The sequence below is a fragment of the Oncorhynchus kisutch genome, linkage group LG30 (genome assembly GCF_002021735.2).
Source record: "Oncorhynchus kisutch isolate 150728-3 linkage group LG30, Okis_V2, whole genome shotgun sequence".
NCBI lineage: Eukaryota > Metazoa > Chordata > Actinopteri > Salmoniformes > Salmonidae > Oncorhynchus > Oncorhynchus kisutch.
The window spans coordinates 46,590,200-46,606,774 of record NC_034203.2 but is presented as its reverse complement, the minus strand read 5'-3'; the positions used below and the strand labels follow the sequence as shown (position 1 = coordinate 46,606,774).

General features: G+C 47.7%; 1 protein-coding gene across 1 annotated transcript in view; it reads right to left on the bottom strand.

Moving 5' to 3' along the window:
- The window catches only part of LOC109882787 (microtubule cross-linking factor 1), a 218,944-nt gene that overhangs the window by 28,719 nt on the left and 173,650 nt on the right, over window positions 1–16,575 (bottom strand). Inside the window, exons 10-14 of the mRNA XM_031810596.1 lie at window positions 11,217–11,501; window positions 9,529–9,885; window positions 8,586–8,674; window positions 1,407–1,654; window positions 340–854 (exon numbers count right to left, since the gene is read on the bottom strand). Of these exons, the coding sequence (XP_031666456.1) occupies window positions 340–854; window positions 1,407–1,654; window positions 8,586–8,674; window positions 9,529–9,885; window positions 11,217–11,501 (1,494 nt within the window). The remainder of the gene's footprint in view (window positions 1–339; window positions 855–1,406; window positions 1,655–8,585; window positions 8,675–9,528; window positions 9,886–11,216; window positions 11,502–16,575) is intronic.

Genomic DNA, 16,575 nt, shown 5'->3' with positions numbered 1-16,575 from the left:
TAACCTTGACCTTTAGTTTAGAATGTACACAAGAAAATGTTTCTTTCTAAATCCTGTCCAAACAATTGAATTGGCCAATCAAGTTGTAGTGACATCTCAAAGATGATCAAAGGACATTGGAATGCACCTGAGCTCAATTTGAAGTGTCATAGCAAAAGGGTGCGAATACTTATGTAAATGAGATATTTCTGTCTTTTATTTTCATTTTGAATTCATGCTGTAACAAAATGTGGAATAAGAGAAGGTTCACTTTCTGATGACACTGAATACAATAGAAAGGTGAACTAAGTGAAATGTACAGCTAGATAAACAACAACAACAACAACAACGTGAACAGACCTGTCTGTGTTGCTCCAGGAGGTCCGAGGTACCAGGGCCTGAGCGGTAGTTCCTTACGGAGAAGGCCACCTCCTTCATGTCATCACTGAGGTTCCGTGACAGCTGCAGCTCCAGAGACGAGGCGTACCCCACCGTGGGGATGGGGCCCACGCCAGACGGAACTTTAAGTCCGCCTCCCAGTCCACCCCCACCCTCTAATAACTCCTTATGACAGGTGGAGGGCCACCTACCATTACCAAATACCTCGTCTGGTCCCCCTACCCCAGGGGGATCCCCCACCTCACCGCCACCCCCTCGCCCCTTGGTCCCTTTGGGGTACATGTAGTCCTGTTCAGGGGTTCCTGGGGGTCGGGTGGGGCTGTGGGAGACATGGACACTTGCCCCCCCTCCTCTGTTACCCCCGTTACCCCTGAGAGGGGAGTGCTGGCAGAGGGGATGGGGTTCAGGGCTGGACAGGGTGTTAGTAGTAAGCGTAGCACTGGTTGTCAGGAACCACAAGGCTGGCTGGAATGGTTCTGGAACTCATAGAGAGAGAATTCAGAATGATTTGAATTCAGAATGATTCAAATGATTAGAGTGATGGGAATTTAGAATGATTGGAATTTAGAATGATTCAAATGATTAGAATGATCGGAATTTAGAATGATTGGAATTTAGAATGATTGGAATTTAGAATGATTGGAATTTAGAATGATTGGAATTTAGAATGATTCAAATGACTCAAATGATTAGAATGATTGGATTTTAGAATGATTCAAATGACTCAAATGATTAGAATGATTGGAATTTAGAATGATTCAAATGATTAGAATTAGAAGAGAAATAAATAATCTCCACAAGGTGGGAAGATGACAGTAAAACATAGGGTATGTTTCTGAATTTAGATTGAAAAAGCTTTATTGTCCACACAATGTGAAAATGTGCTTGCAGGCTTCACCATAACATGATTGAAATGTAATTTTGATATAAAGTGAGAAAACACATTTGCCATCTTTGACTTCACATTAACATGATTGCAATTCCAAAAACAAACAATGCTTAAACAGTTGGATCAGTTGGATCAGTACCTGACGTGGGCCGTTCTGCCCAGGCTTCCATGGGTGTGGGGGTGTGGTGGCCTGGTGTAGGGGAGGGGCCAGGGACAGGAAAGCCCCACCCCTTACTGTTGAACTCCTCTATGTACTTCAGGTCATCAGGTGAAAGGGGTGGGGTCACGTCGTCACGGCCACAGTCACCATGACGACTCTTGTCAGGCAGGAAAGGAGAGCTGTCCATCAGACGCTGGAAGTCACTCATAGAACAGACTGACTTTGCCCTGAGGAGGAGGAGACGAGAATAGAGCATTAAACTACTACATTACCAAAAACATGTTACAAGGATAGGATCAGAGAGGACAGTGAAGGAGAGAAAGGAGAGAGAGGACAGAGACGGATCAGAGAGGACAGAGGAGGATAGAGAGGACAGAGACGGATCAGAGAGGACAGTGAAGGAGAGAAAGGAGAGAGAGGACAGAGAAGGAGAGAGAGGAGAGAGGAGGAGAGAGAGGAGAGAGGAGAGAGAGGAGAGAGAAGGAGAGAGAGGACAGAGAAGGAGAGAGAAGGAGAGAGAGGACAGAGAAGGAGAGAGAGGAGAGAGGAGGACAGAGAGGACAGAGAAGGAGAGAGAGGACAGAGAAGGAGAGAGAGGAGAGAGGAGGACAGAGAGGACAGAGAAGGAGAGAGAGGAGAGAGAGGAGAGAGAGGAGAGAGAAGGAGAGAGAGGAGAGAGGAGGAGAGAAGGAGAGAGAAGGAGAGAGAAGGAGAGAGAAGGAGAGAGAGGAGAGAGGAGAGAGAGAGGACAGAGAAGGAGAGAGAGGAGAGAGGAGGAGAGAGAGGACAGAGAAGGAGAGAGAGGACAGAGAAGGAGAGAGAGGAGAGAGGAGGAGAGAGAGGACAGAGAAGGAGAGAGAGGAGAGAGAGGAGAGAGAGGAGAGAGAAGGAGAGAGAGGAGAGAGGAGGAGAGAAGGAGAGAGAAGGAGAGAGAGGAGAGAGGAGGAGAGAGAGGACAGAGAAGGAGAGAGGAGGAGAGAGAGGACAGAGACGGATCAGAGAGGACAGTGAAGGAGAGAAAGGAGAGAGAGGACAGAGACGGATCAGAGAGGACAGAGGAGGATAGAGAGGACAGAGGAGGATCAGAGAGGACAGTGAAGGAGAGAAAGGAGAGAGAGGACAGAGAAGGAGAGAGGAGGAGAGAGAGGACAGAGAAGGAGAGAGAGGAGAGAGGAGGAGAGAGAGGACAGAGAAGGAGAGAGAGGAGAGAGAAGGAGAGAGAGGACAGAGAAGGGGAGAGAGGACAGAGAAGGAGAGGAGGAGAGAGAGGACAGAGAAGGAGAGAGGAGGAGAGAGAGGACAGAGACGGATCAGAGAGGACAGTGAAGGAGAGAAAGGAGAGAGAGGACAGAGACGGATCAGAGAGGACAGAGGAGGATAGAGAGGACAGAGGAGGATCAGAGAGGACAGTGAAGGAGAGAAAGGAGAGAGAGGACAGAGAAGGAGAGAGGAGGAGAGAGAGGACAGAGAAGGAGAGAGAGGAGAGAGGAGGAGAGAGAGGACAGAGAAGGAGAGAGAGGAGAGAGAAGGAGAGAGAGGACAGAGAAGGGGAGAGAGGACAGAGAAGGAGAGGAGGAGAGAGAGGACAGAGAAGGAGAGAGGAGAGAGGAGGAGAGAGGAGGAGAGAGAGGACAGAGAAGGAGAGAGAGGAGAGAGGAGGAGAGAGAGGACAGAGAAGGAGAGAGAGGAGAGAGAAGGAGAGAGAGGAGAGAGAGGAGAGAGAGGAGGAGAGAGAGGAGAGAGGAGGACAGAGAGGACAGAGACGGATCAGAGAGGACAGAAGGAGAGAGGAGGAGAGAGAGGACAGAGACGGATCAGAGAGGACAGAGGAGGATAGAGAGAACAGAGAAGGAGAGAGAGGAGAGAGGACAGAGAAGGAGAGAGAGGAGAGAGAAGGAGAGAGAGGAGAGAGGAGGAGAGAGAGGACAGAGAAGGAGAGAGAAGAGAGAGGAGGAGAGAGAGGACAGAGACGGATCAGAGAGGACAGAGGAGGATAGAGGACAGAGACGGATCAGAAAAGACAGAGAAGGAGAGAGAGGACAGAGAAGGAGAGAGAGGAGAGAGAACAGAGAAGGAGAGAGAGGAGAGAGAAGGAGAGGGGAGAGAGGAGGAGAGAGAGGACAGAGAAGGAGAGAGGAGAGAGGAGGAGAGAGAGGACAGAGACGGATCAGAGAGGACAGAGGAGGATAGAGGACAGAGACGGGTCAGAAAAGACAGAGAAGGAGAGAGAGGACAGAGAAGGAGAGAGAGGAGAGAGGACATAGAAGGAGAGAGAGGAGAGAGAAGGAGAGAGAGGAGAGAGGAGGAGAGAGAGGAGAGAGAGGAGACAGAAGGAGAGAGAGGACAGAGAAGGATCTGAGAGGACAGAGGAGGAGAGAGGACAGAGAAGGATCAGAGAGGACAGAGAAGGAGAGAGAGGACAGAGGAGAGAGGACAGAGAAGGATCAGAGAGGACAGAGAAGGAGAGAGGACAGAGAAGGATCAGAGAGGATAGAGAAGGAGAGAGAGGACAGAGAAGGATCAGAGAGGACAGAGGACTTGGACTTGGATCATATCCCCTCCCAAAGAGACTTGGATCATATCCCCTCCCAAAGAGACTTGGATCATATCCCCTCCAAAGAGACTTGGATCATATCCCCTCCCAAAGAGACTTGGATCATATCCCCTCCCAAAGAGACTTGGATCCTTGCCTCTCCCAAAGAGACTTGGATCATATCCCCTCCCAAAGAGACTTGGATCATATCCCCTCCCAAAGAGACTTGGATCATATCCCCTCCCAAAGAGACTTGGATCATATCCCCTCCCAAAGAGACTTGGATCATATCCCCTCCCAAAGAGACTTGGATCATATCCCCTCCCAAAGAGACTTGGATCCTTGCCTCTCCCAAAGAGACTTGGATCATATCCCCTCCCAAAGAGACTTGGATCATATCCCCTCCAAAGAGACTTGGATCATATCCCCTCCCAAAGAGACTTGGATCATATCCTCTCCCAAAGAGACTTGGATCATATCCTCTCCCAAAGAGACTTGGATCATATCCCCTCTCAAAGAGACTTGGATCATATCCCCTCCCAAAGAGACTTGGATCATATCCCCTCCCAAAGAGACTTGGATCATATCCCCTCCCAAAGAGACTTGGATCCTTGCCTCTCCCAAAGAGACTTGGATCATATCCCCTCCCAAAGAGACTTGGATCATATCCCCTCCCAAAGAGACTTGGATCCTTGCCTCTCCCAAAGAGACTTGGATCATATCCCCTCCCAAAGAGACTTGGATCATATCCCCTCCAAAAGAGACTTGGATCATATCCCCTCCCAAAGAAACTTGGATCATATCCCCTCCCAAAGAGACTTGGATCATATCCCCTCCCAAAGAGACTTGGATCCTATCCCCTCCCAAAGAGACTTGGATCATATCCCGTATCACAGCAATCACCAGGGAATCTACTGTCACTTCTAGCAACAGAAAACAGAAACGACGGTACTTTATTTCATAGCTGTTGTAACCAGTAGGTTGGTAGTCTGTTAAGGTAAAGCATAGCTGTTGTAACCAGTAGGATGGTAGTCTGTTAAGGTAAAGCATAGCTGTTGTAACCAGTAGGATGGTAGTCTGTTAAGGTAAAGCATAGCTGTTGTAACCAGTAGGATGGTAGTCTGTTAAGGTAAAGCATAGCTGTTGTAACCAGTAGGATGGTAGTCTGTTAAGGTAAAGCATAGCTGTTGTAACCAGTAGGATGGTAGTCTGTTAAGGTAAAGCATAGCTGTTGTAACCAGTAGGATGGTAGTCTGTTAAGGTAAGCATAGCTGTTGTAACCAGTAGGATGGTAGTCTGTTAAGGTAAAGCATAGCTGTTGTAACCAGTAGGATGGTAGTCTGTTAAGGTAAAGCATAGCTGTTGTAACCAGTAGGATGGTAGTCTGTTAAGGTAAAGCATAGCTGTTGTAACCAGTAGGATGGTAGTCTGTTAAGGTAAAGCATAGCTGTTGTAACCAGTAGGATGGTAGTCTGTTAAGGTAAAGCATAGCTGTTGTAACCAGTAGGATGGTAGTCTGTTAAGGTAAAGCATAGCTGTTGTAACCAGTAGGATGGTAGTCTGTTAAGGTAAAGCATAGCTGTTGTAACCAGTAGGATGGTAGTCTGTTAAGGTAAAGCATAGCTGTTGTAACCAGTAGGATGGTAGTCTGTTAAGGTAAAGCATAGCTGTTGTAACCAGTAGGATGGTAGTCTGTTAAGGTAAAGCATAGCTGTTGTAACCAGTAGGATGGTAGTCTGTTAAGGTAAAGCATAGCTGTTGTAACCAGTAGGATGGTAGTCTGTTAAGGTAAAGCATAGCTGTTGTAACCAGTAGGATGGTAGTCTGTTAAGGTAAGCATAGCTGTTGTAACCAGTAGGATGGTAGTCTGTTAAGGTAAAGCATAGCTGTTGTAACCAGTAGGATGGTAGTCTGTAAGGTAAAGCATAGCTTTGTACCCAGTAGGATGGTAGTCTGTTAAGGTAAAGCATAGCTGTTGTAACCAGTAGGATGGTAGTCTGTTAAGGTAAAGCATAGCTGTTGTAACCAGTAGGAATGGTAGTTCTGTTAAGGGTAAAGCATAGCTGTTGTAACCAATAGGAAGGTAGTCTGTTAAGGTAAAGCATAGCTGTTGTAACCAGTAGGATGGTAGTCTGTTAAGGTAAAGCATAGCTGTTGTAACCAGTAGGATGGTAGTCTGTTAAGGTAAAGCATAGTGTTGTAACCAGTAGGAGGGTAGTCTGTTAAGGTAAAGCATAGCTGTTTGTAACCAGTAGGATGGTAGTCTGTTAGGTAAAGCATAGCTTTTGTAACCAGTAGGATGGTAGTCTGTTAAGGTAAAGCCATGCTGTTGTAACCAGTAAGGATGGTAGTCTGTTAAGGTAAGCATAGCTGTTGTAACAGTAAGGATGGTAGTCTGTTAAGGTAAAGCATAGCTGTTGTAACCAGTAGGATGGTAGTCTGTAAGGTAAAGCATAGCTGTTGTAACCAGTAGGATGGTAAGTCTGTTAAGGTAAAGCATAGCTGTTGTAAACCAGTAGGATGGTAGTCTGTTAAGGTAAAGCATAGCTGTTTGTAACCAGTAGGAGGGTAGTCTGTTAAGGTAAAGCATAGCTGTTGTACCAGTAGGATGGTAGCTGGTAAGGTAAAGCATAGCTGTTGTAACCAGGAGGATGGTAGTCTGTTAAGGTAAAGCATAGCTGTTGTAACCAGTAGGATGGGTAGTCTGTTAAGGTAAAGCATAGCTGTTGTAACCAGTAGGATGGTAGTCTGTTAAGGTAAAGCATAGCTGTTGTAACCAGTAGGATGGTAGTCTGTTAAGGTAAAGCATAGCTGTTGTAACCAATAGGAAGGTAGTCTGTTAAGGTAAAGCATAGCTGTTGTAACCAGTAGGATGGTAGTCTGTTAAGGTAAAGCATAGCTGTTGTAACCAGTAGGATGGTAGTCTGTTAAGGTAAAGCATAGCTGTTGTAACCAGTAGGATGGTAGTCTGTTAAGGTAAAGCATAGCTGTTGTAACCAGTAGGATGGTAGTCTGTTAAGGTAAAGCATAGCTGTTGTAACCAGTAGGATGGTAGTCTGTTAAGGTAAAGCATAGCTGTTGTAACCAGTAGGATGGTAGTCTGTTAAGGTAAAGCATAGCTGTTGTAACCAATAGGAAGGTAGTCTGTTAAGGTAAAGCATAGCTGTTGTAACCAGTAGGATGGTAGTCTGTTAAGGTAAAGCATAGCTGTTGTAACCAGTAGGATGGTAGTCTGTTAAGGTAAAGCATAGCTGTTGTAACCAGTAGGATGGTAGTCTGTTAAGGTAAAGCATAGCTGTTGTAACCAGTAGGATGGTATTCTGTTAAGGTAAAGCATAGCTGTTGTAACCAGTAGGATGGTAGTCTGTTAAGGTAAAGCATAGCTGTTGTAACCAGTAGGATGGTAGTCTGTTAAGGTAAAGCATAGCTGTTGTAACCAGTAGGATGGTAGTCTGTTAAGGTAAAGCATAGCTGTTGTAACCAGTAGGATGGTAGTCTGTTAAGGTAAAGCATAGCTGTTGTAACCAGTAGGATGGTAGTCTGTTAAGGTAAAGCATAGCTGTTGTAACCAGTAGGATGGTAGTCTGTTAAGGTAAAGCATAGCTGTTGTAACCAGTAGGATGGTAGTCTGTTAAGGTAAAGCATAGCTGTTGTAACCAGTAGGATGGTAGTCTGTTAAGGTAAAGCATAGCTGTTGTAACCAGTAGGATGGTAGTCTGTTAAGGTAAAGCATAGCTGTTGTAACCAGTAGGATGGTAGTCTGTTAAGGTAAAGCATAGCTGTTGTAACCAATAGGAAGGTAGTCTGTTAAGGTAAAGCATAGCTGTTGTAACCAGTAGGATGGTAGTCTGTTAAGGTAAAGCATAGCTGTTGTAACCAGTAGGATGGTAGTCTGTTAAGGTAAAGCATAGCTGTTGTAACCAGTAGGATGGTAGTCTGTTAAGGTAAAGCATAGCTGTTGTAACCAGTAGGATGGTAGTCTGTTAAGGTAAAGCATAGCTGTTGTAACCAGTAGGATGGTAGTCTGTTAAGGTAAAGCATAGCTGTTGTAACCAGTAGGATGGTAGTCTGTTAAGGTAAAGCATAGCTGTTGTAACCAATAGGAAGGTAGTCTGTTAAGGTAAAGCATAGCTGTTGTAACCAGTAGGATGGTAGTCTGTTAAGGTAAAGCATAGCTGTTGTAACCAGTAGGATGGTAGTCTGTTAAGGTAAAGCATAGCTGTTGTAACCAGTAGGATGGTAGTCTGTTAAGGTAAAGCATAGCTGTTGTAACCAGTAGGATGGTAGTCTGTTAAGGTAAAGCATAGCTGTTGTAACCAGTAGGATGGTAGTCTGTTAAGGTAAAGCATAGCTGTTGTAACCAGTAGGATGGTATTCTGTTAAGGTAAAGCATAGCTGTTGTAACCAGTAGGATGGTAGTCTGTTAAGGTAAAGCATAGCTGTTGTAACCAGTAGGATGGTAGTCTGTTAAGGTAAAGCATAGCTGTTGTAACCAGTAGGATGGTATTCTGGGTAAATCGGAAACATTAGCAGTAATTGTACTACCTTTATTTATCCAAGTAGGCTATCGAAAATACTTCCACTAACATAAGATATGTTGAGGTAAACAGAAAGAATATATTTACCTGAGGAGACTGCCACAGCCCATCTCTTCCTCCTCCTCCTCTTCCTCCGGGTACATTGGGTCCTCTATGTCTGGGATCTCATTCAGAGCCTGAAACAACATACGCAGAACATACGCAGAATTAAAACCTGCACTGGGCATTGAAGAATTGAAGAACCCTTTCATGTCTGAAAACACTCCCACATTTGACATTCCTGGAATGCATCCCAACTGGCACCTAACATAGTGCACTACTGTTGACCAAGACCCATAGTGCACTATTGTTGACCAGGACCCATAGTTATATATATTTTTATTATGGATCCCCATTAGCCAAGGCAGCAGCTACTCTTCCTGGGGTTTATTATGGATCCCCATTAGTTCCTGTCAAGGCAGCAGCTACTCTTCCAGGGGTTTATTATGGATCCCCATTAGTTCCTGTCAAGGCAGCAGCTACTCTTCCCGGGGTTTATTATGGATCCCCATTAGTTCCTGTCAAGGCAGCAGCTACTCTTCCTGGGGTTTATTATGGATCCCCATTAGTTCCTGTCAAGGCAGCAGCTACTCTTCCTGGGGTTTATTATGGATCCCCATTAGTTCTGCCAAGACAGCAGCTACTCTTCCTGGGGTTTATTATGGATCCCCATTAGTTCTGCCAAGGCAGCAGCTACTCATGTAGTCAAAGGTTGTGCACTATATACGGAATAGGGAGCAATTTAGGATACTCCAGAGTCTGATGTCTCACCTGGTTCATATAGGGGAACCTCTTGTCAGAGTCTGATGTCTCACCTGGTTCATATAGGGGAACCTTTTGTCTGAGTCTGATGTCTCACCTGGTTCATATAGAGAAACCTCTCGTCTGAGTCTGATGTCTCACCTGGTTCATATAGGGGAACCTCTTGTCAGAGTCTGATGTCTCACCTGGTTTATATAGAGGAACCTCTTGTCTGAGTCTGATGTCTCACCTGGTTCATACAGGGAAACCTCTTGTCAGAGTCCAGTCTGCTGGGAAGTGGGACCTCCAGGCTACCAAGGGAGTCTAGCGTCAGAGCGTCCAGGAAAATGTTCTCTGTTGGGCCTCTGACCCTCACTACAGCCCCCTGCTCTTCATGGGCCTCTGAGTCCGAGTGGGAGCGGGTGGGGAATGAAACAGGGCTGGGGATGGCAGAGCGAGGGGAGCGGGGTGACCGAGGGGAGCGAGGGACCTTACATGGGCTCTCCTGAGGGGAAAAGACACCCCTGTGTCCTCCTGCCATCGCCCCGTCTTTGACGTCGGAGGGTGAGCCCTCACTGCTCTGTCGGACATTCAGCTCTCTCTGCAGCTGTGGGGTGAGGAGAGAGAGGGAGGAGAGAGAGGGAGAGAGGAGAGAGAGGGGAGAGAGAGAGGAGAGGGAGGGAGGAGAGAGAGAGAGAGGGGAGAGAGGGAGGAGAGAGAGAGAGGAGAGAGAGAAACGGAGGAGAGAGAGAGAGGAGAGGGAGGAGAGAGAGAGAGGAGAGGGAGGGAGTAGAGAGAGGAGAGAGCGGGAGGAGAGGGGGGGAGGAGAGAGAGGAGAGAGCGGGAGGAGAGGGGGGAGGAGAGGGAGGAGAGAGAGAGAGGAGAGAGAGAGAGGAGAGGGAGGAGAGGGAGGGAGGCGAGGAGAGAGAGGAGAGAGAGGGAGGAGAGGGGGAGAGAGAGGAGAGGGAGAGGAGAGGGAGGAGAGAGAGGAGAGGGAGAGAGGAGAGAGAGAGAGAGAGAGAGAGAGAGAGAGGGAGGGAGGGAGGGAGGGAGGGAGGAGGGAGGGAGGGAGGGAGGGAGGGAGGGAGGGAGGGAGGGAGGGAGGGAGGGAGGGAGGGAGGGAGGGGAGGAGAGAGAGAGAGGATAGAGAGGGAAGAGAGAGGAGGAGAGAGAGGAGGAGAGAGAGACGGAGGAGAGAGGAGAGAGGAGAGGGGAGGAGAGAGAGAGGAGAGAGGGAGGGAGAGAGAGAGATAGGAGAGAGAGGGAGGAGAGAGAGAGAGGAGAGAGAGGAAGGAGAGAGAGAGGAGAGGAGAGAGGAGAGAGAGAGGAAGGAGAGAGAGGAAGGAGAGAGAGGAAGGGAGGAGAGAGGGAGAGAGGGAAGGGAGGGAGGGAGGAGAGGGAGAGAGGAGAAAGAGAGAGAGAGAGGAGAGGGAGGGAGGAGAGGTAGCGAGAGAAGGAGGAGAGGGAGAGAGAGAGGGGGAGGGAGAAAGGAAAGGAATGAGAGGAGAGTAGAGAGAGGGAAAGAGGAGAGGGAAAGAGGAGAGAGGAGAGGAGGAGGGAGAGAGGAAAGGAATGAGAGGAGAGTAGAGAGAGGGAAAGAGGAGAGGAAAGGAATGAGAGGAGAGGGAGAGAGGACAGGAGGAGGGAGAGATGAAAGGAATGAGAGGAGAGGGAGAGAGGAGAGGAATGAGTAGTTTCAGACAGGGTGATGTGACTACAGAATATGAAGAGAGATGGTCTCAGTAGTGTGACACCCGCCCCCCCCCTCACCCTCTCCATCTTGTGGTGCATGTTTCTCATGTTGCTGTCCCCCCCTCTCCATCTCGTGGTGCATGTTTCTCATGTTGCTGTTACCCCCCCCCCCTCCTCACCCTCTCCATCTTGTGGTGCATGTTTCTCATGTTGCTGTCCCTCCCCCTCCTCTCTCCCCCTCCTCACCCGCTCCATCTTGTGGTGCATGTTTCTCATGTTGCTGTCCCACTCTTGTCTCTCCTGGTCGAAGCGTTCCAGTAGGCCTCTCCTCTCCCTCCCCCACCTCTTCTCTCCCTGCTGCAGCTTCCAGTGGAGGTTCAGGGAGGTGCTGTGGCTCTCTGCCAGGAGGCAACGATGCTCCTCTCGCTCCTGTTTAAAGGCCCAGTCTGGGTCTCCTCCTCCTCCTCCCTGCGTCTCCCCTCTGTCCTCTCCTCTCACCTCTCCTTTCTCTTCTCGTCTCTCCTCTTCCAGCTGGGTTGAACACAAACAGACAGGCAATAGATTAATATAGTTGAAGAACAATCCATAACAATGAGGACTACAATCAGTCTGTCAGGTGACCTGACTACAATCAGTCTGTCAGGTGACCTGACTACAATGTGGTGACGTATGAGGATGGGTCCTTCTACTGACTGTGTGAGCTGACCAGGAGAAACTCAGTCTGTCAGGTGACCTGACTACAATGTGGTGACGTATGAGGATGGGTCCTTCTACTGACTGTGTGAGCTGACCAGGAGAAACTCAGTCTGTCAGGTGACCTGACTACAATGTGGTGACGTATGAGGATGGGTCCTTCTACTGACTGTGTGAGCTGACCAGGAGAAACTCAGTCTGTCAGGTGACCTGACTACAATGTGGTGACGTATGAGGATGGGTCCTTTTACTGACCGTGTGAGCTGACCAGGAGAAACTCAGTCTGTCAGGTGACCTGACTACAATGTGGTGACGTATGAGGATGGGTCCTTCTACTGACTGTGTGAGCTGACCAGGAGAACCTCAGTCTGTCAGGTGACCTGACTACAATGTGGTGACGTATGAGGATGGGTCCTTCTACTGACCGTGTGAGCTGATCAGGAGAAACTCAGTCTGTCAGATGACCTGACCACAATCAGTCTGTCAGGTGACCTGACTACAATGTGGTGACGTATGAGGATGGGTCCTTCTACTGACCGTGTGAGCTGACCAAGAGAAACTCAGTCTGTCAGGTGACCTGACTACAATGTGGTGACGTATGAGGATGGGTCCTTCTACTGACTGTGTGAGCTGACCAAGAGAAACTCAGTCTGTCAGGTGACCTGACTACAATCAGTCTGTCAGGTGACCTGACTACATCCAGTCTGTCAGATGACCTGACTACAATGTGGTGACGTATGAGGATGGGTCCTTCTACTGACTGTGAGCTGACCAAGAGAAACTCAGTCTGTCAGGTGACCTGACTACAATGTGGTGACTTATGAGGATGGGTCCTTCTACTGACCGTGTGAGCTGACCAGGAGAAACTCAGTCTGTCAGGTGTCCTGACCACAATCAGTCTGTCAGGTGACCTGACTACAATGTGGTGACGTATGAGGATGGGTCCTTCTACTGACCGTGTGAGCTGACCAGGAGAAACTCAGTCTGTCAGGTGACCTGACCACAATCAGTCTGTCAGATGACCTGACCACAATCAGTCTGTCAGGTGACCTGACTACAATGTGGTGACGTATGAGGATGGGTCCTTCTACTGACCGTGTGAGCTGACCAGGAGAAACTCAGTCTGTCAGGTGACCTGACCACAATCAGTCTGTCAGATGATCTGACTACAATCAGTCTGTCAGATGAACAGACTACAATCAGTCTGTCAGATGAACAGACTACAATCAGTCTGTCAGATGAACAGACTACAATCAGTCTGGCAGATGAACAGACTACAATCAGTCTGGCAGATGACCTGACTACAATCAGTCTGGCAGATGACCTGACCACAATCAGTCTGTCAGATGACCTGACCACAATCAGTCTGTCAGATGACCTGACTACAATCAGTCTGTCAGATGACCTGACTACAATCAGTCTGTCAGATGAACAGACTACAATCAGTCTGTCAGATGAACAGACTACAATCAGTCTGTCAGATGAACAGACTACAATCAGTCTGGCAGATGAACAGACTACAATCAGTCTGGCAGATGAACAGACTACAATCAGTCTGGCAGATGACCTGACTATAATCAGTCTGTCGGATGACCTGCCTACAATCAGTCCGTCGGTGCATGCTTTGAATACACGTCCTGGTAATCCGTCTGTCCCCACGGCCTTGTGAATGTTGACCTGTTTAAAGGTCTTGCTCACATCAGCTATGGAGAGCGTGATCACCCAGTCGTCCGGAACAGCTGGTGCTCTCATGCATGCTTCTGTGTTGCTTGCCTCCAAGCGAGCATGAAAGGAATTTAGCCCGTCTGATAGGCTGGCGTCACTGGGCAGCTCGCGGCTGGGTTTCCCTTTGTAGTCTGTAATAGTTTGCAAGCCCTGCCACATCCATCGAGCGTCCAATCCAGTGTAGAAGGATTCAATCTTAGCCCTGTATTGACGCTTTGCCTGTTTGATGGTTCGTCTGAGGGCATAGTTGTATTTCTTATAGGCGTCCGGATTAGTGTTCCACTCCTTGAAAGCGGCAGCTCTAGCCTTTAGATCGATGTGGATGCTGCCTGTAATCCATGGCTTCTGGTTGGGAAATGTACGTACAGTCACTGTGGGGACGACGCCATCGATGCACTTATTGATGAAGCTGGTCACTGAGGCGGTATACTCCTCAATGTCATAGGATAAGTCCCAGATCATTTTCCAGTCTGTACTAACAAAACAGTCCTGTAGCGTAGCATCTGTGTCATCTGACCACTTCCGTATTGAGTGATTCACTGCTACTTCCTGCTTAGTTTTTGCTTGTAAGCAGGAATCAGGAGCATATAATTATGGTCAGATTTGCCAAATGGAGGGCGAGGGAGAGCTTTGTATGCGTCTCTGTGTGGAGTAAAGGTGGTCTAGAGTTTTTTTGCTGATTGCACATGTGACATGCTGTTAGAAATGGTAGCTAGTAGTCAGTTAGCCACTGCTAGTGGTCTTCACCGTTAACTCGGACAACAGCCAGCTTCAGCTTGTTCAATTCCTGCCAGTCTGCACAGCGCGATATCAACCCAGAGCATATCGGACTGCTTTTTCTCTTCCACATCTCTGGATTTCAAGCTCTGAACCTTTACACTGGATTATCGCAGCTAGCTAGCTGCAATCCGAGTGGCTACTCCTGGCTTGAGCTAGCCTCCAGCCAATTCTTGGGCTACAATACCTCTTTTGACAATTGGCCTGGACCCTTTACTGCCGACAAGGAGCCCCGCCGATCCATCACGACTGGTCTGCCGACATAATCGTCCGAGGTGGTTTCAACAGACTCTTCCGTTGCGACGTCGCCGATCTGCTATCCCTAGCTGTCTTAATCACTGTGTCTCCAGCTCGCCTAGTGTACTAGTGACTACTGAATCGGCTCCCTGACTCATATATTGCTACTCATTGGACCCTATGATCACTCGGCTACACATGCCTCTCCCTAATGTCAATGTGCCTTGTCTATTGCGGTTTTGGTTAGTGATTATTGTCTTATTTCACTGTAGAGCCCCCATCCCTGCCCAATATGCCTTAGATAGCCCTTTTGTTATACCCCTCACACATGCGGTGACCTCACCTGGCTAAACAGGTGCCTCTAGAGACAAAACCTCTAGAGCCTAGGTTTCTCTCCACTGTACTCACATCCTACCATACCCTTGTCTGTACATTATGCCTTGAATCTATTCTCCTCAGCCCAGAAATCTGCTCCTTTTACGCAGTAGATGACCAGTTCTTATAGCCTTTAGCCGTACTCTTATCCTACTCCTCCTCTGGTGATGTAGAGGTTAACCTAGGCCCTACAGCCCCCAGCACCACTCCTATTCCTCAGGCCCTCTCATTTGTTGACTTCTGTAACCGTAAAAGCCTTGGTTTCATGCATGTTAACATTAGAAGCCTCCTCCCTGAGTTTGTTTTATTCACTGCTTTAGCACACTCTGCCAACCCGGATGTTCTAGCCGTGTCTGAATCCTGGCTTAGGAAGGCCACCAAAAATCCTGAAATTTCCATCCCCAACTACAACATTTTATGACAAGATAGAACTGCCAAAGGGGGCGAAGTTGCAATCTACTGCAGAGATAGCCTGCAGAGTTCTGACATACTAATCAGGTCTGTGCCCAGACAATTCGAGCTTCTACTTTTAAAAATCCACCTTTCCAGAAACAAGTCTCTCACTGTTGCCGCCTGTTATAGACCTCCCTCAACCCCCAGCTGTGCCCTGGACACCATATATGAATTGATTACCCCCCATCTATCTTCAGAGTTCATACTGTTAGGTGACCTAAACTGGCCTTCATACAATCTAAGCTAGATGCCCTCAATCTCACACAAATGATCAAGGAACCTACCAGGTACAACCATAAATCCATTACCATGGGCAACCTCTTCGATATCATCCTGACCAACTTGCCCTCTAAATACACCTCTGCTGTCTTCAATCAGGATCTCAGTGATCACTGCCTCATTGCCTGCATCCGTAATGGGCCCACGGTCAAACGATACCCCTTATCGCTGTCAAACGCTCCCTAAAACCCTTCAGCGAGCAGGCCTTTATAATCAACCTGGCCCGGGTATCCTGGCAGGATATTGACCTCATCCCATCAGTAGAGGATGCCTGGTTGCTCTATAAAAGTGCATTCCTCACCATCGTAAATAAGCATGCCCCATTTAAAAAATGTGGAACTAAGAACAGATATAGCACTTGGTTCACTTCACACTTGACTGCCCTTGACCAGCACAAAAACATCCTGTGGCGTTCTGCATTAGCATCGAATAGCCCCCGTGATATGCAACTTTTCAGGGAAGTCAGGAACCAATATACAGTGCCTTGCGAAAGTATTCGGCCCCCTTGAACTTTGCGACCTTTTGCCACATTTCAGGCTTCAAACAAAGATATAAAACTGTATTTTTTGTGAAGAATCAACAACAAGTGGGACACAATCATGAAGTGGAACGACATTTATTGGATATTTCAAACTTTTTTAACAAATCAAAAACTGAAAAATTGGGCGTGCAAAATTATTCAGCCCCTTTACTTTCAGTGCAGCAAACTCTCTCCAGAAGTTCAGTGAGGATCTCTGAATGATCCAATGTTGACCTAAATGACTAATGATGATAAATACAATCCACCTGTGTGTAATCAAGTCTCCGTATAAATGCAAAGTTCAAGGGGGCCGAATACTTTCGCAAGGCACTGTACTCAGTCAGTTAGGAAAGCTAAGCTTTTTAAACAGAAATTTACATCCTGTAGCACTAATAGCAAAAAGTTCTGGGACACTGTGGAGTCCATGGAGAATAAGAGCACCTCCTCCCAGCTGCCCACTGCACTGAGGCTAGGAAACACTGTCACCACCAATAAATACACGATAATAGATCATTTCAAATCAGCATATTCCTACGGCTGGCCATG